The following is a 25,904-nucleotide window of genomic DNA, read 5'->3' as shown; positions in this document are numbered from 1 at the left end:
GTCTTCACACTTTAATATGATTTTGGAGTAATTATGGTAGCATAATGATACTTGTGAATACAACATGATACAACTCCAAAGGATTTTACAATGCATAACTATGCTTCCAAAATGATACACCCAAGATTGCCACATGTCATCATCTCCTTCATTGCATGCATGCAAGAGATAAGATGAACATGCAAGGTGTCTATCTTAACATACACATGCACAACATATCAATTGTGAACAACACATGCAAGATGTCTACTTAACATGCAAGACATTTGTATAGAATTTATAACATTAATTCCTTGAAATAGAATTTGCCACTATTGAATGACAATTTGACATTAGTTAACCAATAAAAAGGACTTTAGTCAACTCATACAAGGTGGAGAAATTACATCCTAAAAAATAAGAACCATGTCACCCATGCCACTTCACATGTAAGAAGACAATTCAAAGTGTTACTCCCACAAACAACATCATCAGGTGCACATATAATTTTAATTAGAAAGGCACAATATCAACAAAATAATTTAATAATCAATGCTAGGAAAACAAAGGTTGAGATACCTTATTCCTAATGGGGGGTATCTAATATAATAATTATATTAGATAAGATTTTGGCGAATAACGATACATGTGTTTTCTAATTTGTCATTTCTTTCACACAATTGACTATGAATCACAATATGTTCACTAGGGCAAATAATAAGTGATCATCTACATGATCAATTTCATATTTTTAAAATACTTTTTCTATATGTCCTATCTATTCTATGTTATTGAAAGTATGAAGGAGTGGGTTAATCTATAGAAAAAAGGAGCATATGATAGCACCATGCAAATATATGACTACTATCCTTAGCTTCAACAAGATGTTGGAACTAAGGATTTTAGGAGAGATAATAATGCTTTTAGCATGTCAACTATGAGAGAACTTGAAGGTCACATTGAACTAAGAATTTTATCTAAATCTTTTCAGTTCATCACACAATATGGCAATATTTTCATTCAATTTTTCAAGTTTACATATCTCAAATTGGGTAGATTTGAGGTGTTCCATATAAATTACCCCAAGTATGTAAGTGATTATTTCATCTTCATTGAAATATGTAGCTAGATTGTAGCAATTAGCAAAATGTGTAGAGATAAAAAGAAAATTCTAGAGTATCCATTTTCTATAAGATTGGTGAAAAAATAGGAATATATTCCTGTATAACTAGAATGTCCTTTGATAACAAAGACTATTTTAGGAACAATTTATATTTTGCCTATAAGATCATGTACCCCATATTGAATATTTATTGGAGGATTGTGGAAATAGATTCGAAGTAAGAATGAAATGTTGAAATTTGAAAGCTCTGATACCATGTTGAATTAAAGATTGAGCTTTGATACCATGTTGAATTTTGTAACATAAAAGATTACAACACAAGCCTGCAAGATCAAACAACAAACAAGAACACCTTCCACAAGCGAGAGCTACACAAATGAATGTTATATTACTCAAACGCAAAGAATACAAAATTATAGGATGAATTGCAATTGTACAATGATTGTTGGCATTTCAATAGAAAGGAGATTGTTGGCATTTCAATAAGGATATTGAGAAGGTTGTTGGAGATTATTGATATAACTGAAGAAGGATGATTACTGTCTTAATAATATTATTTTGTCATTGATGTCAAGAAATTGATTTTCTGATTCAGTATGATGTTGCCATATCTTGAGAAGTATGTTTTGATGAGTATTAAGAGGTTGGTAAGTGACACAGAAAGAATGTGATAATGAAGGGGAGAAATAAGTTATTCAATGGGCAACTATTACCGAGTTAGACAATGATGAGATCATGTTGTTTTGATATCCTACATATGTTGTTGATTACAAGTTTAATACTGTACTATGTCACTGAGCAAAGAACCTAGTCGGTAAACCTTAAGGTACCTAGTCGGTAAACCCTAAGGTTATCGATATCGGTTAAAGAAGGCAGAATGTCTACCGAGTGAAGTTTAGTATTTACCAAGTAACAACCGAGTAATAACAAAATGCATTGGATGGATAAATACATTATTAAATATAGAATACCAATGAGTTGGAGTTGATCAGATGATTGGTATGTCATGCAAGAAGTTTGTTAAGGATCTATGGCAATGGAAAATCAAGATGAAGATCTACAACACAGATTGAACCGCAATAACCTAGCACAAGTTCCAAGGAAGGAATGCAAGTTCCAAGGCAAGGTAAAACATTTTTTTGATCGAAGGATACATTGAACCTAGTCAAGTTTGATGATCTGATGGCTAAGATTGATCATGGGAAATGTGATCAAGGAGATTAAGCGGTTAGAAATTGTTTATAAATAAGGAATTGTTAATGAACAATGTATGTGGGCAAATGTATGCACAATGATGCTACAATAATGTTTACCGAGAACAGAAGTTTGAAGATCTGATTGAAGAACAGATTGAGAAGCCCAACAAGCCCAAGAAGGGACAAGATAAGTCTTATGACAAGATTGTTTTGAGCAAATAGAATCTGCTTTAGCATTTCAGATGTGAAGTTGCAGATATATTTTATTACTATTATTTATTTTGTAAGTGATAGGAAATTTCTTAACCGAGTGGATTTAACAGTCTTATTTGTAAACCCTCTAGCAAGGTAACATTCTAAATGAGTGTTTGAAATCCTTTGACAAGGTCACTTCTAACAAAGTGCAAGACTCTAACAAGTCTGAGGGAAGTCCCTTAACCGGGTCACATCTAGCAATGTGTTTGTAATCTTTAATAGGATTAGCTTTTAACCGAGCATACTCTAGAAGGGTATATTTCTTAGTGGGTCCGAAATCCCACAGTCGTTTTTCCCTATTTGGGTTTCCACGTTAAATCTGGTGTATCTGTTTATGAGTATTGAATGATTTATAGTCATAGTTGCATATCAGTAAAGGCTACCGAGGTTGAATCTAGTCAATATATTGTATAGTGAAGTTTTTATGATTCACCCCCCCACCCCTCCCCCTCCCCCCCCTCTCATCTTAACTAACAATTGCTATCAAAGATGGATCAGATGAAGAAAGGTATGAAGAAAAATCCTAATATCTCACATAAATAAAATGATTCTTGGATCATAGACAGTGCATGCTCACATCACATGACAGGTGATAAACACAAGATTGTTTAATTAGAAGAATATGATGGAGGATATGTAAGATTTGGTAATGATGCACCATGTTCGGTGAAAGGTAAAGGATCTATAACACTTCTTGACAATGCTAAATGTGATGATGTATACTGGGTTGAAGGTTTGAAATAGAATTTGTTGAGTGTAGCACAACTAAACAATACAGGATATCGAATAGAATTCCAGAAGGGATGTGTCAAAGTTCATGACAAACATGGAAAGCTGGCTGCTACCGGGACACAAACAAAAGGTAATACATTTCATGTTGACTCAACTCGGAACAAATGTCTATATGCAAAATTAGAAGATACCTGGTTATGGCATAAAAGGTTTTGTCATGTAAATTTTGATAATCTGATCAAAATAAGTAAGAAGCATCGAGTAAGAGGTCTACCGAGCTTGGAAAAACCTAAGAATGCTATGTGCTGAGGATGCCAGATGGGTAAGATGATAGAGTCAAGCTTTATAAGTCCTACACTTCTAAAGGAATTTTAGATCTAGTGCACACTGATCTTTGTGGTCCTATGAAAGTTCAAAGTTATTATGGAGATAAATACTTCATATTATTTGTGGATGATTACTCAAGAATGATGTCAGTTATGTTTTTAAAAGAAAAATCAGAAGCCTTTCAAATGTTCAAATGGTATAAGGCTAGAGTTGAAAAAGAAACAGGAAGACGATTGAAATGTCGAAGATCTGATAGAGGAGGAGAATTCATTTCTGATGAATTTAGTCTATTATGCAATGATCATGGTATAAAAAGGCAAGTATCTGCACTGAGAACACCTTAGCAAAATGGGATAGCTGAAAGAAGAAATAGATCAATTGTAGATTGTGCCAGAACCCTGATGATAGAAAAGAAGGTACCTCAAACATTTTGGAGAGAAGCAATCAACACTGCAGTTTACACCCGAAACCGAGTGCAACTAAAGAAAGGAACTTTGAAGACACCATATGAAATCTGGTATGATAAGAAACCCAATGTAAGTTATTTTAAAATATTTGGAAGTAGATGTTATGTTCACAAAGATGACAGAAATGGAAAGTTTGATCAGAAAAGCGAGGAAGGAACATTTCTTGGTTATTCTTCTAGAAGTAAAGCATTTAAATGTCTGATCAAATCATCTAACAAAATAGTAGAAAGTGCAAATGTGAAAATTGATGAATTTGCAGAAAGAAATGATGAAGGAAATTCCAAAGAACCAGAAAATTATGAAGAATTTGTTTATGTTCAACTGAGAAGTCCTACCAAGAAAGTTGTTGAAGAAAATGAAGATAATATCGAGTTACCGAGTGATGAAGAAGATCATACAGAGCCTACCGAGCCTATATTAGCCAAATATGTTAGAAGAAATCATGCATCAAGTCAGATTATAGAAGATAAGGATGATCTAGTGATGACAAGGAACAAACTGAGACATAACACATGTTTGATATCTGAATTTGAATCGAGAATAGTAAAAGAGGCATTTAACAATGAAGATTGGGTAAATGCTATGATAGAAGAGATTGATCAAATCAAGAAGAATGAAACATGGACATTGGTCCCAAGACCGAAGGACAAAAATGTAATCAATACAAAGTGGATTTTCAGAAACAAGCTAAATGAAAAAGGAGAGGTCATTCGGAATAAAGCAAGACTAGTTTGCAAAGGATATGCTCAAGAAGAAGGAATTGATTATGGTGAGACTTTTGCACCCATGGCAAGACTTGAAGGAGTGAGAACATTGTTGGCATATGCTGCTTACAAAAATTTCAAGGTATATCAAATGGATGTTAAATCTGCATTTTTAAATGGTATACTAGAAGAATAAGTTTATATTGAACAACCTGAAGGATTTATTGAAGACAAGAATAAAGATCAGGTATGTAAGCTGAACAAAGCATTATATGGTTTAAAGCAAGCACCTAGAGCATGGTATGAAAGACTGCGCTCTTATTTGATCAAGATTGGATTTATAAGGACAAGCGAAAACAACATGTATATGAAAAATGTTGAAAACAATGGTATACTACTTTCAACCATATTTATTGATGATATTATTTTTTGTGGTAATGACTCCTTATGCAAGAACTTTGGAAATGAAATGTGCAAAGAATTTGAGATGTCATTAATCGGTGAAATAAAGTATTTTATAGGTTTACAAATACTGCAAATGAAAGATGAGATTTTCATTACTCAATCCAAGTACATAAAGGAAATCTTGAAGAAATTTGGAACGGAGGATTCTAAACCTGTAAGTACTCCTATGACTACTAACTGTAAACTATCAAAGAATGATGAATCTGCATCTGTTGATGAGACACTTTACCGATCCATGATTGGAAAGTTGCAATATGTTGTTCACAGCAGGCCAGATATAGTACACGCAGTAGGTATAGTTGCAAGATTTTCTACAAATCCCAAAGAAACCCATATGATAGCAATCAAGAGAATTTTCAGATACCTGAGAGGCACTGAAGATTATGGCTTAGTGTATCAAAAGAGAAATGTTTTTGACTGAAAAGTCTATATTGATGTTGATTGGGTAGGAAACATTGATGACAGGAAAAGCACAAGCGGTGAAGCTTTCCTTTTGGGAGATAGACTAGTAAGTCGGCTTAGCAAGAAACAAGGATGCATTTCACAGTCAACAGCTGAAGCTGAATATGTTGTTGCAGCATTGAATTATACCAATATAGCATGGATCAAACAATTGTTGGAAGGTATGAATGAGAAAGTTACTGAGCCAGTAACTATATTCTGTGATAATACTAGTGCCATTAACATTTCAAAGAATCTGGTAATCCACTCTAAGACAAAGCATATCTCTATAAAGTATCATTATCTCAGAGAAGAAGTTCAAGAGAAGAAAGTTGTGCTAGAATATATCAGTTCAAAGGAACAAATAGCAGATATTTTCACAAAGCCATTGCCAAGGAACACTTTTGAGTATCTCAGAAGCAAGTTAGGGGTCCTACCCCTATCTAGTACTCACTGATAGAGTTCGGTGAAAGCATCAATTCTATGAATCTAAAGGATAAATATTTATGAGTTGATGCTGTTGTACACACTTTAGGAGGTTGCCTAAAGTTGTACAAGGAAAAAGTGATTGAAGACAAAGATGCTCTGACCGTGAATGAGACTGCAAGGAAATTACTTCATAATGGAAGAAATCATGAATTAGTTTTTCTCTTTGGCATTGTTGTCAAAGGGGGAGAAGACTAAATGGAGAAGATAGACTAAATTGAGAATACAACAGAAGACTAATGACAGGGGGAGAAGACTTCAGGAGAAGTCTAAACAACAATCTGAATCCGAATCAGTTGGAATAAATCAAGTTGGTATTGCCATTTAAAGTTGGTATTGCCATCAATGCCAAAGGGGGATATTGTTGGCATTTCAATAGAAAGGAGATTGTTGGCATTTCAATAAGGATATTGAGAAGGTTGTTGGAGATTATTGATATAACTGAAGAAGGATGATTACTGTCTTAATAATGTCATTGATGTCAAGAAATTGATTTTTTGATTCAGTATGATGTTGCCATATCTTGAGAAGTATGTTTTGATGAGTATTAAGAGGTCGGTAAGTGACACAGAAAGAATGTGATAATGAAGGGGAGAAATAAGTTATTCAATGGGCAACTATTATCGAGTTAGACAATGATGAGATTATGTCATTTTGATTGTTTTGATATCCTACATATGTTGTTGATTACAATTTTAATATTGTACTATGTCACCGAGCAAAGAACCTAGTTGGTAAACCCTAAGGTACCTAGTCGGTAAACCCTAAGGTTATCGATATCGGTTAAAGAAGGGGGAATGTCTACCGAGTGAAGTTCAGTATCTACCGAGTAACAACCGAGTAATAACATAATGCATTGGATGGATAAATACATTATTAAATGTAGAATACCAATGAGCTAGAGTTGATCAGATGATTGGTATGTCGTGCAAGAAGTTTGTTAAGGATCTATGGCAATGGAAAATCAAGAGGAAGATCTACAACACAGATTGAACCACAATAACCTAGCACAAGTTCCAAGGAAGGAATGCAAGTTCCAAGGCGAGGTAAAACATTTTCCTGATCAAAGGATACATTGAACCTAGTCAAGTTTGATGATCTGATGGCTAAGATTGATCATGGGAAATGTGATCAAGGAGATTAAGCGGTTAGAAATTGTTTATAAATAAGGAATTGTTGATGAAAAATGTATGTGGGAAAATGTATGCACAATGATGCTACAGTAATGTTTACTGAGCACAGAAGCTTGAAGATCTTATTGAAGAACAGATTAAGAAGCCCAACAAGGGACAAGATAAGTCTTATGACAAGATTGTTTTGAGCAAATAGAATCCACTTTAACATTTCAGATGTGAAGTTGCAGATATATTTTATTACTGTTATTTATTTTGTAAGTGATAGGAAATCTCGAACTGAGTGGACTTAACAGTCTTATTTGTAAACCCTCTAGCAAGGTAACATTCTAAATGAGTCTTTGAAATCCTTTGACAAAGTCACTTCTAACAAAGTGCAAAACTCTAACAAGTCTGAGGGAAATCCCTTCACTGGGTCACATCTAGCAATGTGTTTGTAATCTTTAACAGGATTATCTTTTAACCAAGCATACTCTAGAAGGGTATATTTCTTAGTGGGTCCGAAATCCCACAGTGGTTTTTCCCTATTTGGGTTTCCATGTTAAATCTGGTGTTAAATGTGTTATGATTTTTTAAGTGTATCTATTTATGAGTATTGAATGATTTACAGTCATAGTTGCATATCAGTAAAGGCTACCGAGGTTGAATCTGGTGAATATATTGTATAGTGAAGTTTTTATGATTCACCCCCCCTCTCATCTTAACTAACAATGAGGTGCTTATAAAAAAAGAATAGAGCTAAATTTGGGAGAACTAAAGTGCTAGCATGAGGAGCTAAATAAAGCTCAACTCTAGCTAAACTAGATGCATAAAAGCTAAACTAGGTGCACAACTAAAATAAGTACTCCTAAGTGAACTTAAGCAAAAAACATAATTAGTTGTAAAAAAGAAACTAATAGCTAAATATCCTCTAACACCCCCCCTTAAGTGAAACTTAGAGTGAATTAAAAAATTCTAAATGCATGAATACAAAAAATGAACTGCTAAAAAGGAATGGAGGACTAAGAAACCTCCAAGAAAAATGTCCCAAAAGAATAAGAACATGAAGAACATCCTCAAAGCACAAAGAAGCTACAAACAACTATTGAATGATAACTGCCATAGTGATGATTGGAGAACCTTCTCTGAAATAAAGATGATGATCAAGATCAAGAAAATGACAATTTGCATGGGTGCCCCCGATGATACTACTCGAACAATTAGATGGAAATCAAAGGTAAAACATCTGGCAATCGAAGATATAGATGGCACATGAATCTGCATGAGTGACCCTAATGACACCACTTAACTATGAACGAGAAAATTTCTAGTTGATAATACAGACACCAATAGTGTGAAGAATTCTGATCAATTGATGATAGGTTGCCTCCAAGTTGAAACCAATGAAGCATTAGCACCAATAGTAGAACCCCCCCCATAATGCTGATAAGGGAGAGGCATGATAGGTCAACTAAAACTATATGTCACCGTGAAGTGCACGAAGGAGAATTTGAATGTGCTCAAGAAAGTACCTGCAACTGAAAAAGGGCATGCAACTAATGCACACACGCATGGGACAAGAATCTCTAGGATTGAATGTTGTCATGGAGGGACACTCACCAGACAAAGGTGTGATCACAACACAAAAATAACTACACAACTCCCCATGAAACTTTATAATATAGTGCGTGTACAAAATAAGGCACAATAGGAATGTGCAAAATATCCAAAAATCATACACAAGAGTGGCACTTTACGTCATTGTGTCTACAAGCAAAGGAGTGCTTAAAAAGGATGTTCAAAATAGGGCAAAGTGTTGCAAATACATGTAGGATAGCCCAAGAGAAGCCATCCACTGCAAATAGAAAGATTCTGGGAGCCAGAATGACCAAGTAATTAGCCATGAAGTGAAAACGCAAAAGATTGAATAAATTCACCTAGAGAAAAATATGAAAAAAATCTAACAGTTGATTTGAATAGGCGACTCTAATAGATTTTTGATGATGTGTGGAACTCAAAAAATAAAGTCCAAATGTGCAAGATATGGCCTCGAAAGCATAAAATTAAAGTATTATTTTGGAGGCCTGGTACAAAAAATTGGTGTAGAATTTGATGAAATAATCTACAAAATTAGATAGCCCTCTAAACTAGCTTTCCAATGATATATCGTTTGCTCAATTTCAAATCCGAATGACAAAGTTATGAGCAAACACTGAAGACTATTTTTTAGGGCTTGGAAGGCTTAAAGGGACCCCAAAAAAGAAAAAAATTCGTAAATTCAAAAATAACAAGTTTCCAAAAATAGAAATTTGTTGAAATAGGAAGTTTTTGAAAATAGAAACTTTTCAAAAACAAAAACTAACCGAAAATGGAAACTTTCTAATTGTTTTTGCAAAGAATTCCCTAATCTTCGATTTTGATAAATTGATAGATGATTTTAGGGTTCTCGAGCCTCCTGAGCATGATGGTGACGTTCGTTTTTCCTCAAACTGATCATATTTTTTAGCTACCCCCGAAAGTCAACTCAAAAAAATGCCCTCAGCCAATTTGACCCAAATTTCAACTGCTCGGATTTTGATGAAATGATAGTTGATATTAGAGTGCTTCGATGTTGTGGATGCAATGGTGTTGCTCATTTTTCTCCATTTAAAAAAAAAATTGCCCACTTCCAAATCCACAAAAAACAAATATGTAATCTGGCAATGCTTCTAAGCAAAAAACTCTCAAAACTTGAGAAGTGGTTTGCCGAATCCATGCTTTGATACCATGTTGAAGTTTCAAAACTATGATATTATGTTGAATTGAGCTCTAATACCATGTTGAATTTTGCAATACAAAAGAATACAACACAAGCCTGCAAGATCAAACAACAAACAAGAACACCTTCCACAAACAAGAGCTACACAAATGAATTCTATATTACTCAAGAAAATAATACAAAATTACAAGATGAATTACAATTGTACAATGAGGTGCTTAAAAAGAAAACACAGAGCTAAATTTAGGAGAACTAAAGTGCTAGTATGAGGAGATAAATAAAGGTCAACTCTAGCTAAATTAGATGCATAGAAGTTAAACTAGGTGCACAACTAAAATAAGCACTCCTAAGTGAACTTAAGCAAAAAAGAATAATTAGTTGTAAAAAAACAACTAATAGTTAAATATTCTCTAACAAGAAAGACTAGACGTGAATGAATATGGAGTATGTCGAAAGTTATAATTTGAAATGAATAATAGATGAAATAGAAGATGGTGGTTCAAATTTGGTAGACCCTATTTTTACTTCTATTTATATGTGGCCTCTCCCTTTAATTAACTAGGTAGAAAAGGAAATGGTTGATATTAGATAGAGAACACAACATGTGTTCCTATTAACAAAAATATGGATTACGTCCAATGTTTTTGAAAATACTACACTAGACCACCTCCTAAAGATAATATAATAAGAAAAAAAAAGTTGACCTCTTCTTCCTCTCACTTTCCTATTACATTCACATATTCTACGAAGTCAAAATCAACTATAACAAGAGATGGTGATGATGAATATCCCAAGCAAGGAGATTATTTGCAAAAAGCATGCAAAGAAATTCAAGTTTCAAGAAATAAGTTAGAGGTTAAACAAGACCCCCCTCAAAAATATGAGGGAAGTTTTGAAGCTCATGTTGGAGAACAACCACAAATAGTTCATAACCGTTCTTCCCCACTCCATTCTCTTTCACAAAATTCCTCTCCACCACACATCTCTCCTCCTCATACTCTAACACCTTTACCTTTTCCTCTTCTATCTCCACCAGTACTGAACACCTATATTGATTCAATCCCAAGAACTATTTTGTCTCATTTAACTTAAAAAACCCAAATAGTATTTTTTCCTTCTTCTTGGCTTAAAGAGGTTGTAATGAAGAAGAAGAAGTGTGCCCAAGTTGTTGATCCAAGTTTTGATGTAGTTGCAATATTGTAAAAAGCTACTCCTCAACCAAGGAAGGTTCACACAACTTCCAAGATGATGGTGGATTTTTTCTACAAATCAATTTGTGGATATTGTTGAGCTTGTAGTGGAGAAAAATGAGGAGGAAGTTATAGAAATTGATTTTAATATCACTAGAGTTGAGTTGGGTCCATCTACCTGTCAGGAGGATATTCATAATGCCCAAGCATCAATTGTAAAATTGTTTGAAAGAGTAGAGAAAGAAAAAGAAGCTAATGAAAAACTCAAGGATCAAGTAAAGGTTTTAACTTCCTATATCAAATCCATTATTGAAACTTTTGTACAATGACTACATTCTCCACCATCAACTTTATTTGATGCAACTCTAGATGGAATACGATTCATAATATTGGTAAGTATCAAGTTTATGGAAGAGAAACAAATACCTTGGTGGAAAAGTTACTCTTAAAGCTTTAATATTGAGGAAGTTATGAAGATGTATGAACATATTCAAAATAAAATGAAAGAAATTGATATTGAGTGTCAAGTTGTAATTTAAATGAGGATGGTGTCTATACTTTGTTATAAAAATAAGTTTGGGAGCTGACAAAAATAGTCTTATTAATGAGCAAGTTCGAGCAATAAACCTAAATAAAATGATGCTCCTAAATAGTTTAAAAGCACTAATTGGAAATTAATAATTTTAAAGCAACCAATCATTTAGTTTAAAACATAGATCAAAGTATAATTCTATTTAGGTTGCTTTTGATTTCAGTACAACAACAAATTTGGTTAATTCAATTGAGAGGTTTTTAGATTTTGCAAGAAAATTGAAGACATTAATGAAGATTTGAACATAACATGCAAGCCAAGATTTAGCACTTCATCTATTGTAAATGGAAAAGCATTACCTCCAATCTTAGCTAATTTCAAATACAAAGATAAATATGTTATTGAACAAATTAACATCCCAAATAGAGATAAAATTGAAATAAAAATAAAGAGACATCATTATAATATTTTGTTCATTCAACCTTTATTTTCATGAAATAACTTTTTATTAAATTATTTTAATAAGTAAAAAAAATGAATAAAAGTTTATTTTCAATTTCCTTTTTCAAGAATTGGTTATGCTTAAAAATAAATTACACCTGTAAGTTATATAAGAAATTTGAATGTAAAGGACTTTCCTTTTTTTTTCTTCTACTTCAAAGTATGCTTTTTCTTCCCAGGGTTATCTCTTTTTCATTTTTCTTTTGTTGAGATATATTTTTCAAATGCATTATACATAAACTTATGGTAGAGACTTTGCACTCTTTTTAGATTCATAGGAATTCAAATAAAGTTCAAAACATTGGTTCTCACGTGATATATATTTTTCCTATGTTAAATAGTAATTACATTTGTATGATTTATATATGATTATGTGAAATTTATTTATCTTACATGTTTAAATTGTAATAGTTAAGTGAAGATCTTGTGGTTATTTATTTTCAAATACTCTCTTTTTATGTCAAAGTAAAATTTGATGGATATTAATATAATTTGATAAATATAAAATCTTTTATAGTGTAATCATTTGTATGATACTTTGTGCTCTCATACCCCTATTTATAACTTTGGGTTTTCCTTTCTCAATAATTTTAGGTTATGTGCCTCTTTTTCTTTCCCAGTAAAGCAATTCTCACAAAAATATGTCCCTCTTAGATGTAGAGGAAAAATATTAACTTGATAGTAATCTATCTAGCTATTATAATCATTTTAATAGTCATGATACATCTTTATTTTTATAATCTAAACACCAATTCCAAATTATAACACAACAATTAAAAAACTCTCCTACAATAATCACATCTACCAAACTTGCGCAATTAAAAAATCTATAATTAAATACATTTCCCAAAAAACCATACACTTGGACAAGCCCTTTATTCATAAAAATAAAAATAAAAAATCAACACATGTAATCCTTTCCAAGCTACGCCCTATAAATCCATTACAAAAATAAACCATATCTTATAAATTACGTATGCTACACAATTGAATATATACCATATACCTAAGCGAGTGAAAATTGAGCATGCTAGGCAATTGAATATTTAGTCGGTAACACTCTTCAAAAAATAAATACACAATATATATATCATTGGATTTTCAAACTTAATTTAACGTTAATATTAGACGTATACTTTAGAGTGTGATCTCATTGTTTTGTTGCAAGCTATCCCGTCAAACAAACAAATAATTTAAAAGAAACCCCACATCGTTCTGGCCAATCTACTGTGTTCCCACACGTCGCGAGGTCGAATCCTCCCACCCAAAAGCAAATAAAAACAAAAGACAAAGGGTAAAACAAATCAGATGACGCGGTCCTGATCGTCCAGCGGAACCACAGATGCCAAGCTTGAATAATTCCAAGCACGCCACTGCCCGATTGAAAAGAAAAGAAATTTTTTGAAAGCTATGTCGTTCCGAAAAACTGTCGTCCCCGGCCCTGGCATCTGCAGTCTGATTGTATTCGAGGGTTAACGCAAGTTTCCGCTTAACCTTTTCCTTTTGTCTTTGGTTGACTTCTATGGCTTCATATTCGATCGAAGATTTCGTTGGTAATGGAGTGCTGAAGGAAGTTATGGATTATCTCGTTTCGGAAGGGTGGGATGACGTTCCCACGCTCAAGATGATGAATGTTCAGGACATGGAAGCTCACAGTCTCACCGCACAACAGCGAGTGAGTAACGCTTTAACTTCACAATTCCTTTATAAAATTACTTTATTTTCCTATTCCTAAGCCTTTACATAATTTAGAAGAAAATCGTGGAAGAAGCAAGCAAATTTTGGAAAAGAACGGCACGCCAAAGTTTTTGTGTAAAGAATTGTGGCTGGATTTGTTAAATTTACAGAAATTTTGAATATTTGATTTACAGTACATTATTCGAAAATACCAGGGAAAAACAAATTCATGCAGGTAAAGAGGCCTGATGAAAGACAGTCTTACCTAGCAGTAATTTATTTATATGATAAAATAGCATACCTTAAGTGGAAGATATAGACACAATTATTTTCATTATGTCAAAATAAGCCCTGTTTTCACAGGTTACAGTAGGTTGATTATAAATCTAAACTCAATCCAGGATGGATAAAATCTTCTCAATCCAATCTTTACAAACCCTTCGTCATATTAAAAAATATCCATTTTTTTAGTTCTTGTATGGTTTTCCAATGCTTTTCTTATTAGAAAATGGGTGTGATTTCTCCAAGCATATGCCTTAGCAGTTTTCCTCCTTGACAGCTGAAAAGTGTCTACCAAAGTGCAAACTGTTATTTGTGTAAATGTTACCTACGCAATCATATTTCTCTCAAAGAGTCATGCAATTTTAAAAAAAACCTAACATCATTTTTGGAATTTGTAAATGTTATGAACTTACAAAATTTACTTCATAATTCGCACACAGAGTGTTGCTGAAGCTAAAATAAACTACTACTGAGAAACTTCAGCACTCTATTATACGACTGAAGTTAAATAGAATGTTTCTTATAACTTTTGAATTATCCCTTCGACCAATTCACTAAAAACCTGCATACAAAGTCAAGATATTTCAAACACTTTTTCAGCTTTTTATTTTAGTAATGTAAAATTATTATTAACCGAGATGCTACTGATCAAAATTTAAACAATTTTTCGTAACAGAAAACATATAGACTGGTTAAGAATCAACCTAAGATCTTGCAAGCTGCTAAGTTCTTTTTGTGACAAGGTTCTTTATCATTGTTCAAGCTTATTTCTCCAATAATATATAAATTTTCATACAGTATTTTTTCTAAATATTTATTATTATTGTATATCCAATTAATACTAATTGTTAGCATAGGATGAAATTCATTATCCTTCCTATAAATTAACCTATAATTTGTTTATTCACAAAGTTTTGCTGAAAATACAGAAAGTTTAAGAATCAAAATTTAAAAAAAGGCCGACGATTTATAAAATTGTGTAGTAAATTAACAATTTACAGTTCGTGAGAAAATATTTAATCCGTACTACATTACATTGAAAATTTTCCCTCGGTTTTTTACCAATATTTCATCCTTCAGCAGACTTTTATCCATTTTTTAACAAACTGTACCTGAATTTTTAGACGCACACCCAACTTCGTGTAAAATACAGCCTAAATTCATCAGATTTGTTCAGACTGGTCACTATTAGGTATATACATGTGAATTCTTTCTTTTTCTTATCTTAACCCATAGCTAATACAATATTTTTATTTTAATGTTAAAATTCCAACAATTTATTCTTGTCAATAGATTCTAAAAACATTGCTCTTGTCCGCAATCGCAGAAAGAAATGTTCGTCTTGTAGGAAAAATTCACCGTTTAACTGTTCAAAAATTTTGATAGTAAAATTTCATTGCTGAGACGAGCCAAAATTTTTATATAAATTATAATTAATTTTTTTAATATTTTATATCATTCACTACTTCATCAAAGTCACAGGAAGCATTATGTTAAGATCATATTTCTGAGGTTTGAATATTAATAGATGACAAAATTAAGAACATACATACCATCGCATTCATCAATTGAACTACAGCACTTTTGACATTACAAATCATCAGATTCTTCCATAATTTTCAGAGATCAGAAATAATTTTTGTATGCTTTTAGATTCAAAGTTATTAAATTTATCTAAAATTTATAAACATCGGTAGTAACTTTTATGTGTTTGTGGTCCGGTATCTAGATCAATTTTAGTCTTGCTCAAAATTTAAGAATATTAATAACAAATTTCACAAGTTTTTAGAGTCCAATACGTTAAAAAAAATGCAGCACCTTAAATTTTCCCTTGCAACCCTGTTTGAACCGCACAAACATCAATGTACTCCCTGCAATCGTACACTAAAAATGTTTCTTTTTATCCTCTATGAATTTACAATTCTATTCATTCTTTTTAAATTTATAAAAGTAGGACACAATTTTGTTCTTTCACCCAGGTCATTTTTTTCTTGCAATTCAACCCCTTTTTAATTTGTAATGTTTTATTTTTTCAGGATGCACTGGAAATTAGATCTTATTTGCACAACCGTTCTCTCATGGAGTACGCTGATGTACTGGAGGCCTCTGGGAAGTCCTTGCCAGAGCTTCTGAGCACGGATCCTAGGGTCCTTTCTTCACAGTGTGGGATGAAGAGAGGCCATGTTGCTCGCTTCATGGATAGGTCTGTGGCCTGCGGGGTGCCCATGCCTCCTAACATGGTTCTCCCTGCAAGGAAAAAGATGAACACCAGTACTTCACTGCTGAGCGAGTACAGCATATCTTCCACCACAATGATGAGTAGTCCTAATCCAGCTCCTAGCCCCGCCCCACCCAGGTGAAATTGGCATTAATTTTGATAATGTTTTTGACCTTCCACATTAATCCATGATAATCGAACAAAACTTCTGGAAAGACCTGTGTGCTTTTCCCAATTGGGATCACCCTCATCACTATGTTCCACAATTAATCACATAGGCAGATCAATACCACATGTAAATATATGAAACCAAAAAATCAAAATTGAAACTGAAATGATTTTATTTTGGACACTATTCGATGTCTAGTCTATGTGACTACAGAGATCTGAATTCACTTAATTAGTTATTATTCCGAAAGATCAAACTTTAAAATTAATTTTGTAGATGATCAATAGGTCATAGCAGACTATAAAACCACAAAGAACTGGTGATATGCATAACTGCTCAGTGATCACATAGCTATATACAAGGACAATAGATCGCGGGTTCTTGTGCCCTGATAAAAGTTCTGAAGTATCTTTTGTTTGTTTCCGCCCAGGCCTTTTATGAGCAGAGATGTTTCCTTTCCACCCACAAGTGACGAAAAGGGTATTGCTATGAGGGGAATCGTGGCTGCGGCTCCCACAGATCCAAGGTGTTGTGGGCTGGTTAAGCCGCCGTATTTGGGTGAAGACGTTGTCCCTTACACCATGATAGAAGGCATCTCGGTTAAGAAGCTGACACCAGACTACAAGGTGGGTATGGAGGCGTGGGCTATAGGCGAATTGAAGACCCCGCCCCCCATGAAAGCTGGAGATTTATGGCTAGACAAACCAGCTGTTGTCCTCTGCATCAGGCGTCCCGGGTGAGTTTTTTCAAATCCTTCATGATATTGGAAAATTCTATATTTTATTCTTTCAAAAAAAAAAATTTCCAGGAAATCTTGGATCGGAAAGTGAGTTCCCTATAATGTTGTGGATAAGCTCAAGCGTATTCTTAAGAGCTATTAACATGTGTTACACGAGTAGGTATTATTACCATTCAACCTTATGGGGTTTAGGAATTTTGAACTTTTATAGTGTCCACATAACCATCACAAACATTCTCGTCGAGCTTTTTATATGTTTTAATTATTTAAATGTAGAATTGGTAAATTGTTGGTTCAGTCACCATTTAGATCATATTAGATCATATTGGCCTGCAGTTAACTGAAAATTTCTCTAGGAAGCTGGGATGCTCTTATAATCATATTAAACAGATGAATAGTTGCACTCATTTTCTTTTATAAAAAATCAGAGGTTTTTTATGTAATTGGGAAGCAAATATTAGGAGCTTAGTGATCTTTTCTTCTTAAGGGTTCAAAACTCTTTTTAATTGCTACACTCTTTGCATTTTGTGTGCAAAGGTTAGAAAAAAATGTTTTAGTTTTTGCATACATTTGTATTATACATGAGGTCAATTAGTAGAGTGATGGAGAGATAATAATGAGATAAAGATAGAGGGAGAGATGGAAGAAAAAATGTGGAGAGATAGAGGGGTAAAGAGATATAGATATAAAGGTCTAGAAGAAGGAGATAGGTTGAGAGAGAGTGGAGGAGGCGGGAGGGGATAGAGATAGAGATGAATATAGAGTAAGAAAGGAAGAGGGAGACAAATGCATAGAGAGATATAGATAGAGGGGAGATGGAGAGATAAAGATAGCGAGAGATAGATAGAGATATAGATAGTAAGAGTAATAGAGATATAAGGAGAGAGAGAGAGAGAGAGAGAGAGGGGGGGGGGGATAAATATATGGAAAGAGAAAGAGAGAGAATGGTAGAGATAAAGAGTGAGTGTGTGTGTGTGTGTGTGTGTGTGTGTGAGAGAGAGAGAGAGAGAGAGGGGGGGGGGGGGAGAGAGAGGGGGAGATAGAGGAATGGAGAAAGAGAGAGGTAAATATATGAAAAGAGAAAGAGAGAGAATAGTAGAGATAAAGAGAGGGAGAGATGGATTGTCTGTGTGTGTGTGTGTGTGTGTGTGTGTGTGTGTGTGTGTGTGTGTGAGAGAGTGGGAGAGAGAGAGAGAGAGAGAGAGAGAGAGAGAGAGAGAGAGAGAGAGGATGGGATAGGGAGAGGGAGAGAGGAAGAGACATGATAAAGGGCGATATAGAAAGAGAGAGGATGAGATATGATAGAGGGAAATATAGAGAGATAGAAAGGGATAGTGAGATAGAGGTGGAGAAAGATATGAATGGAAAGGTATAGGTAGGAGTGAGAGGGAGATGGAGAGAGAAATATAGATAGAGATATATCGGAGACATGGACAAAGGGAGGAGGGATAGAGAGAGATAAGGAGATAAAAGTAGAGATATGGATAGAAAGAGATAAAAAAGAAAGAGGGAGATAAAGATATAGAGTGTGAGAGATGGAGTGAATAAGAGAGGTATCTACATAATGAGATATAGATAGAGAGGGGGAGAGAGATATAGGGAGATAGAAATAGAATGGGCAAGAGTGAGAAAGAGGACATAGACAAACTGTAATTAAGAGAAAGGGAGAGAGATAAAGAGGGGAAAACATGGAGAGATCGGGAGGGAGAAGTTGTGTGTGTGTGTGTGTGTGTGTGTGAGAGAGAGAGAGAGAGAGAGAGAGAGAGAGAGAGAGAGAGAGAGAGAGAGAGAGAGAGAGAGAGATTACACTATTAATTCTAATATTTAGAAATATGATAAATATTATCTTATTTCCTTTAAATCATTATAAAGTAGTTTTCAAATTATATCATAATTTAATCTACATATTAGACTAAATTAAATAAAAGAGGAGAGAATGGGAGGGGGAGAGATTGGGGGATATAAAGATTACACCATTAATTCTAATATTTAGAAATACAACAAATATTGTCTTATTTTATTTAAATAATTAAAAAATAAGTAGTTCTCAAATAATATTATAATTTAATATATATTAGATTAAAATAAATAATATATTATTTAATATAGAACAATCAATATAAATATTTATTTTTTTAAATAGTAAATGCTTTTGACCTAGAGCTATGCACATGAGGACCTCATCATTAAAAGATTTGAACCTTGTTGACAAGCACCATAACACCACAATTTTACCAACAATCAATATAATTATAATATTTATTATATATAAAACAAATATATAATTAAATAATAAATATAAATAGATATAAAATACATAATATTATATTTATCATAAATTCTATTATATTTATATGTTAGTTTAATTTGATTATAATAATTTAATATTTATATTTAATAGTTTTTATTATAGAATATAATATATAATAATAATTTTAAAAAAACAAATACAAAAGTAATGAAATATTTTGTATGATGCAAGAAAATAAAATCCAGCATATAAAGCTACATAATCGCTACGGGGTGGCCTCTCGTTTGATTTACCATCATTTTTTAAAACCCTGACGTTTTTATGCCCGATGTTTTTTTTACCACCTACGTCACTCTAAACCCTGTCAGCTTTTGTTCCTGACGGCATTCCTCGCAAGTTGATTGGTGAAATATTTTTTCTCATGAGGTGTTTAGCGAGCTCCTTTAGTGGCCAGACACTTTTTGGGGCAAGAGTGTTTTCTGGGGGTGCTTAATTGGAAGTTTTTACAGGTTTCTCAGCCATTTTTTCCCTCGTTTCCAATTGTTGGAAGGCAGAATGAATGTGGAAAATAGAAAACCCGCGATTGAAAAACAACATAATCCAACAATCTGGATGATCTTCGTCATCTTGAATCCCTTTCTAATAATTTGCGTCGTTGATGTTCGAAATCAACTGATCCACTTCATATAAGAAACGCTTTATGTTTAAAATATTATATTAAATTATATTTGTTATGTATTTTTCTTTTTAGAAATTAATATTTGATGAGATTTCAAAATGAAGTCTTAACATACACAATTATATAATGATGTATATTATGAATAATATATTTAACATTTTTTTAAGGGCTGTGTAGCTAATTTGATGGTTAAATTAGAAGATAGTTAACAGTTGGTCCTCTTCCAAACATCGATCTATGGCATTGATGAACACCATCAACATTAACTTAAATTACATATTAGAACATCCTAACTGAATTGCAGAACATACTCGACCGATAGACCTATCTACATGCTATAAATAGCTGCCTTCAAAAAATATGAGAAATGTTCATCAAAAGTCATTTGACGACCGTGTTGCAAACATGGAAATTTTTATAATTAAGGATGGACGCTAAGTTTTAAGTTTAGTTTCGACACAATCTTTATGAACACCCGATTTTCTGTACTTCTTTTAGTTATCAAAATGAAACATTTCTCAGAGCTTTGCATTTTGTTTCAGATTTGGTTCTTTGCTTCTAATTTATTTTTGATGTCTTAAAAAGTGCTCTAGTACTCATCAAATTTACTTATCCATTAGCCTGGAATTTGAGAAGTTTACTTATGATGTAGTCAAAGTTTTCTTTAAAAGACCTTATTTAGAAGACCATCAGAAATCACAAATAGGGTGTGAAGAGGACATTAGTAATGAATGTTCGTTCATTTATCTGTCTATCTACGTAGAGTTTAATAGTACATACATTGCAATACATTAGGCCAGTTACATTGTGTCCTGTTGTTAACTCGCATTGAAACATGTTTGTAATGTATAACAATTCAGCTTCGCAGTCATTCTTTGCTTCTGTATAACTAAGGATTGAAAGTTGGCTTCAAATTTGGCGTTCTTGATACCAATTTTCAAACTTATTTGCTTTTGTACTTCATTAATTTATATGTGAAGTAAAGCAATATTAAGAGATTATTTCCAACACAATATATTGATGAATAATTTGTGATCTGTGGTGACGATTGCAGGTGTGTGATGTGCCGAGCAGAAGCACATCAGATTTATGCCAGGAAACCCATTTTTGATGCATTGGGTTTTCAACTAATTGCTGTTCTCCATGAGTTCATTGATTCGGAGGTCTTACTTTTTGTCCATTAATACCATATCTTAAAGCTGATTATCAATAGGAAAATTTAAGCTTGGACAGCTACCAGTGTTTTCATTGTTTTATATTAAAATGTAAAATATAATGCAGGTGAAGGAGTTCTGGCCACGTTATTGGGGTGGAATTGTAGTTGTGGACACAACAAAAGACTTTTTCAGAGCTCTTGGAGGAGGGAAGCTACCAAAAGAGGGATTCATAACTGGCTTTATTTTCAATAAAAATGCCATTGAGAACTATAAGCGTGCAAAAGCCACAGGAATACCAATGAATTATAAAGGAGAAGGTACCATTAAAGGTGGAATGTTCGTAATGGGTAGTGGAAAGACGGGTGTTGCTTATCAGTTTGTGGAAAGAAATTTTGGTGATTCGGCACCTCTTGCTGAAGTTATTGAAGTCTGCAATAAATTACAGGTATTTCACTTAAACCTCATTTTTCCGTGCTTGTGCACTTAGAAGTTAAAAGCAACTTTTCTCAAATAATGAATCTAATATTTGAAAGCAACATTTTTACCACAACATGATGACATAGCTACTCAAACACTTAAAAAATCCCTTAAAATGGTCTTAACCAGAGCCGTGATAATCCCCATCCTAATTTAGTAAAGGTGACAAATACAAATCTACCACATATCGGAAAGCTTAAGTAAGAGAAAAAAAAAAGTTGAATCACTTCCAACTGATTGCTACACAAATATGGGGATGATATGAAAGTTTTGCAAGATAGACTGCACAATGTTGAAACAGCATTCTTAAAGACACAAAGATTGCAGGATACATCTCTATCCATTTCGATGATAAGGACATCAATGATGAAATTATGAACACGACTCATCTACATCTTCCCATGACTTGTGAAATTCCATAATATGGTGTTGGTTCTCATCCTAGTATATGAAGATGCCAGTAGAGGAAATAAGCTTTAAAGTTTGGACATATAGTTTAGTTTTCATCCTTTAGAACTAATACCATAGCTCCTAATTCACTTGTATGGGCGATTGGTCATTTTTAGAGCCTTAAATATGAGCAAGATTGAGAAGTCATATGAAATGGTATTATCATAAATAAGATCAAATATTAAAAAATATATATATATTATTCATAGCATTATCATAAACCACATCAAATGTAAATTAATTTCTAGAATAAATTCATGAGTTGTTTCATTCACTTATTGGAGCCTTAAACAAGAATGAGGTTAAGGCATGGTTTAGGAATCTAATAGAAAATTGTAAATGTTTTTAATTTCAATACTATTGAATCATTAACATAAATATTGAACATAATCATTGAAATTACATTATTTAATTATCAAGAAATTAATATTAGCATACAATGAAACTAAAAGAACATTTAATCAAATCAAAAAATTCAAAAAGAAGGGAGTTAAAACATTAAAACAAATACAAATTATTACTCTCAAGCCCGTAATAGATGGAAAATGTTATATTAGATTTTTACATAGACTAGTGTGTGTTAGTGTTAGGATTCATTAAAAAAATTGAAGTAATTAGATATTTTAGTCCAAAAGATATTTACATTCTCTTAATAGAGATGAATGATTAGTCGTGTTCTTTATTTATTATAACATGTGTGTATGTATTAATGTAAAAGTGGTAAGGCAAGGGAATCATTATGCTAGATGAAATAATATTTTGTTTTTTGTGTGACCCTTTATATTTTTTTAGATATAATTAAAACTAAGATAATGATTAATTGTTAAATAAAGATTACATTGGAAAGATATAACATTTGCACAATTTTTTTATGTATGAAACTTCGTATTTTTAAGATATACTCAAAGCATTTGAATGGAGTATTTGGAAAGATATAACACTTGTTTAAATGCAATTTTTGACATAGAAAATAATATAAGATGAAATAAGCTTGGATTAAATAGGCAAATGATTCTAATGTAATTGTCATCAACTAATTTTGATATTAGTATCAATTATAAAATTAACTTCAGCTTATATTATTGTTAGTAATATATTCACTCACATTATAGATGGATTAATAAGACTTACTTCTACGGAGCTTAATCAAATAATCAAAATTGAATGATACAAAATTTGAACATTATAAGATAAAGTGAACATATCATTGTTTTATAAGAGATGTTAAAAAGTGACCAAGTTGGGATCCCAAATTGTAATAATCTTTTCACTAAATATATCAAGGATTGTGAAGAATCATCATTTTGAAATTTTATGTTAAGTCAAATTCGAGTCAAATTAGTGGCAATTAAAATTTTATGTAAGTAGAATTCAAGTTAAATTAGTGGTGATTAACAATGTTCGAAGAACTTTTTACTTTAATATTTATTTTTTTATTTATTATTGATTTTTTCTTACAATATATTTGTAAATTGATATTTTAAATATGTTGAATTTTGGTTCTAGTTCAATCATAATAATATATTTTTGAAACAATCATATGAAGTAGCTAATTTTTTGTATGTTTATGCAGAATAATAAATTGTCAAAGGATCAAAGAGGCTTGCAGCTATAATCAGAGCAAGAGAATGAAGATTATTTTGCTAAATTATAAATTCTTTAATATTTTTTTATGTATTTAAACCATCATTTAATGTGGATTGTAATAAAGGTAACATTTGTATATGATATCTAAGCTTTGTAAGTATATAGTTGATGTTGTAATATTATGGTCAGCCTCTCTAAGTCATATATTTGTAACATGATGCCTAGATTTTGTAGGATGTGATTCCAAAGATATAATAATGTGTTCAATAAGAAACTATTTAGCCTCTTAAATTTTTCCCTTATCTAAAATAAGGGATGGCTAGCTATTTTATCATTTTCTCATTTTTCTTCTTTAATTTCATATATTATGATAAATGATGATCATGAATATTTATAATAAAAAGTATTAAATAAAACTTAGTTAATATTTTATTGAAATAAAAAAGTATTAATATTGAGATTTGGAGGTTCTCACATGTATTACTAATCCTTTTGGGCAACTCATCACTATTGACCCCATGACTCACTCCAAAAAGCAATTATTGATTGTTAGGTTCTATGTGAACGTTGTAGTGCGTAAGATAATTATATATTATGACTCCTTGAGTTATGACGTTTGATGTTTGGAAATAAAGGATTTTCGAGGTGGCCTTGAATAACTACCAAATAATTGCTACCTACCTTGGCAACACGAGGAAATCAAATGTTATATCAAATGAAGGAAATGAGGAGATCCCTCAAGCTAACGGAATGACATGTAAAAGGTGATTGAGACCTCTCCTTTGGAGCTTGCTACTGAGAAAGGCAAGATGGTGTTTGAAGGGGAGAAGGTTGTTTTTTGCGATGGTAGGTAAACTGCTTCTCTACGAATTACTCAACCTTCTTATAGAACCTCCATGACTTAAAAAGGAAGACTGCATCTTCACTTTAGTTACTTGGTGAAAAGAATTGTGACAAGCACTCAAACCTCTCTTGAATTCTTCAGGTTTAAACTGCTTGACTAGTCTCTTGGTCAATGCGTTCTATCTTGATTCTACAGTGCCATTTGGTTTGTGAGTTTTGCTTGTGTTCCACTGTCCTTGTGTTACTTATTTTGAAACAAAAGATAAGTTTGCGAAAGCAACCTATGACAAAACATGCATTTTTAGCTCTTTATAAAATACATATGTTGAGTGTAAACCTCTAGCAATACATATCTTCCATTACTAGATATGAAGATGTGTATGGAAGTTTGCCATTCAACATGTCATGCTGAGATGTGGCATAGCAAAGGCATCAAAAGTCCAACCAAATGATACTGTTTGTGTTTTGTTTCATTCAAATTTCATTCCACCCCGTTTTTTTCCTTTTTTCCCTGCCATCCCATCTGCATTCAAATTTTTGTTTCCATACATCCATTGTTTCTCTTCTTTTTGTGTCTTATGCAATCATTCAGCCTCTTCTTTCGTGCTAATGAAGAACAGATGCACTTTTGTCGTCCATTTTTCTGCTGCCTCCAGTCTTCTTCCTCAGAAACTTCTTAAAAAATAAATTTTAACTTCAAAATATTTGGTGTTGATTCAATGAAATATAATCATAGCAGAAATAATCTATGCGGGCAATAAAAAAGTCATGAAATTAAAAATAAGATTTTATATTAAGAAATTAAGATTATTTACCGAGATATAAAAGCTTTATGAGAAATGTCAAAAGCATCCAAGAATAGAATTAGCTAAGTATTACCTTGTTTATGGCAAGGCATAACAAGATATAATATGTTATATTGTTATTTGAAATGGCAAAAGAAACAGGCAAAAATGCATGTATTCATTTCACATAAAAAGGCACAAAACAAAGCTGGAAACCAGGCCCCAAAAACTACCCTAACGAAAATCTCTTAAACTCTATCTCCACTTTATTTTTGTGGTCAAATAGTACGGAAAATCTGGGGTGTGAACATCACATGATAGA

The 25,904-nt window shown here is 32.6% G+C and overlaps 1 protein-coding gene across 1 annotated transcript; it reads left to right on the top strand.

Moving 5' to 3' along the window:
* The first annotated feature begins 13,425 nt into the window (after window positions 1-13,425).
* On the top strand, window positions 13,426-24,115 carry LOC131074398 (uncharacterized). Its single transcript, XM_058011023.2, has 6 exons — window positions 13,426-13,943; window positions 16,264-16,583; window positions 17,045-17,350; window positions 21,338-21,446; window positions 21,565-21,885; window positions 23,941-24,115. Exons 1-6 carry the CDS (start codon window positions 13,791-13,793, stop codon window positions 23,980-23,982), a joined length of 1,251 nt encoding a protein of 416 aa, XP_057867006.2. The 5' UTR covers window positions 13,426-13,790; the 3' UTR covers window positions 23,983-24,115.
* Window positions 24,116-25,904: the final 1,789 nt, after the last annotated feature.

The sequence above is a fragment of the Cryptomeria japonica genome, chromosome 3 (assembly GCF_030272615.1).
Source record: "Cryptomeria japonica chromosome 3, Sugi_1.0, whole genome shotgun sequence".
Lineage (NCBI taxonomy): Eukaryota > Viridiplantae > Streptophyta > Pinopsida > Cupressales > Cupressaceae > Cryptomeria > Cryptomeria japonica.
This window is presented reverse-complemented; position numbering and strand designations above follow the sequence as displayed.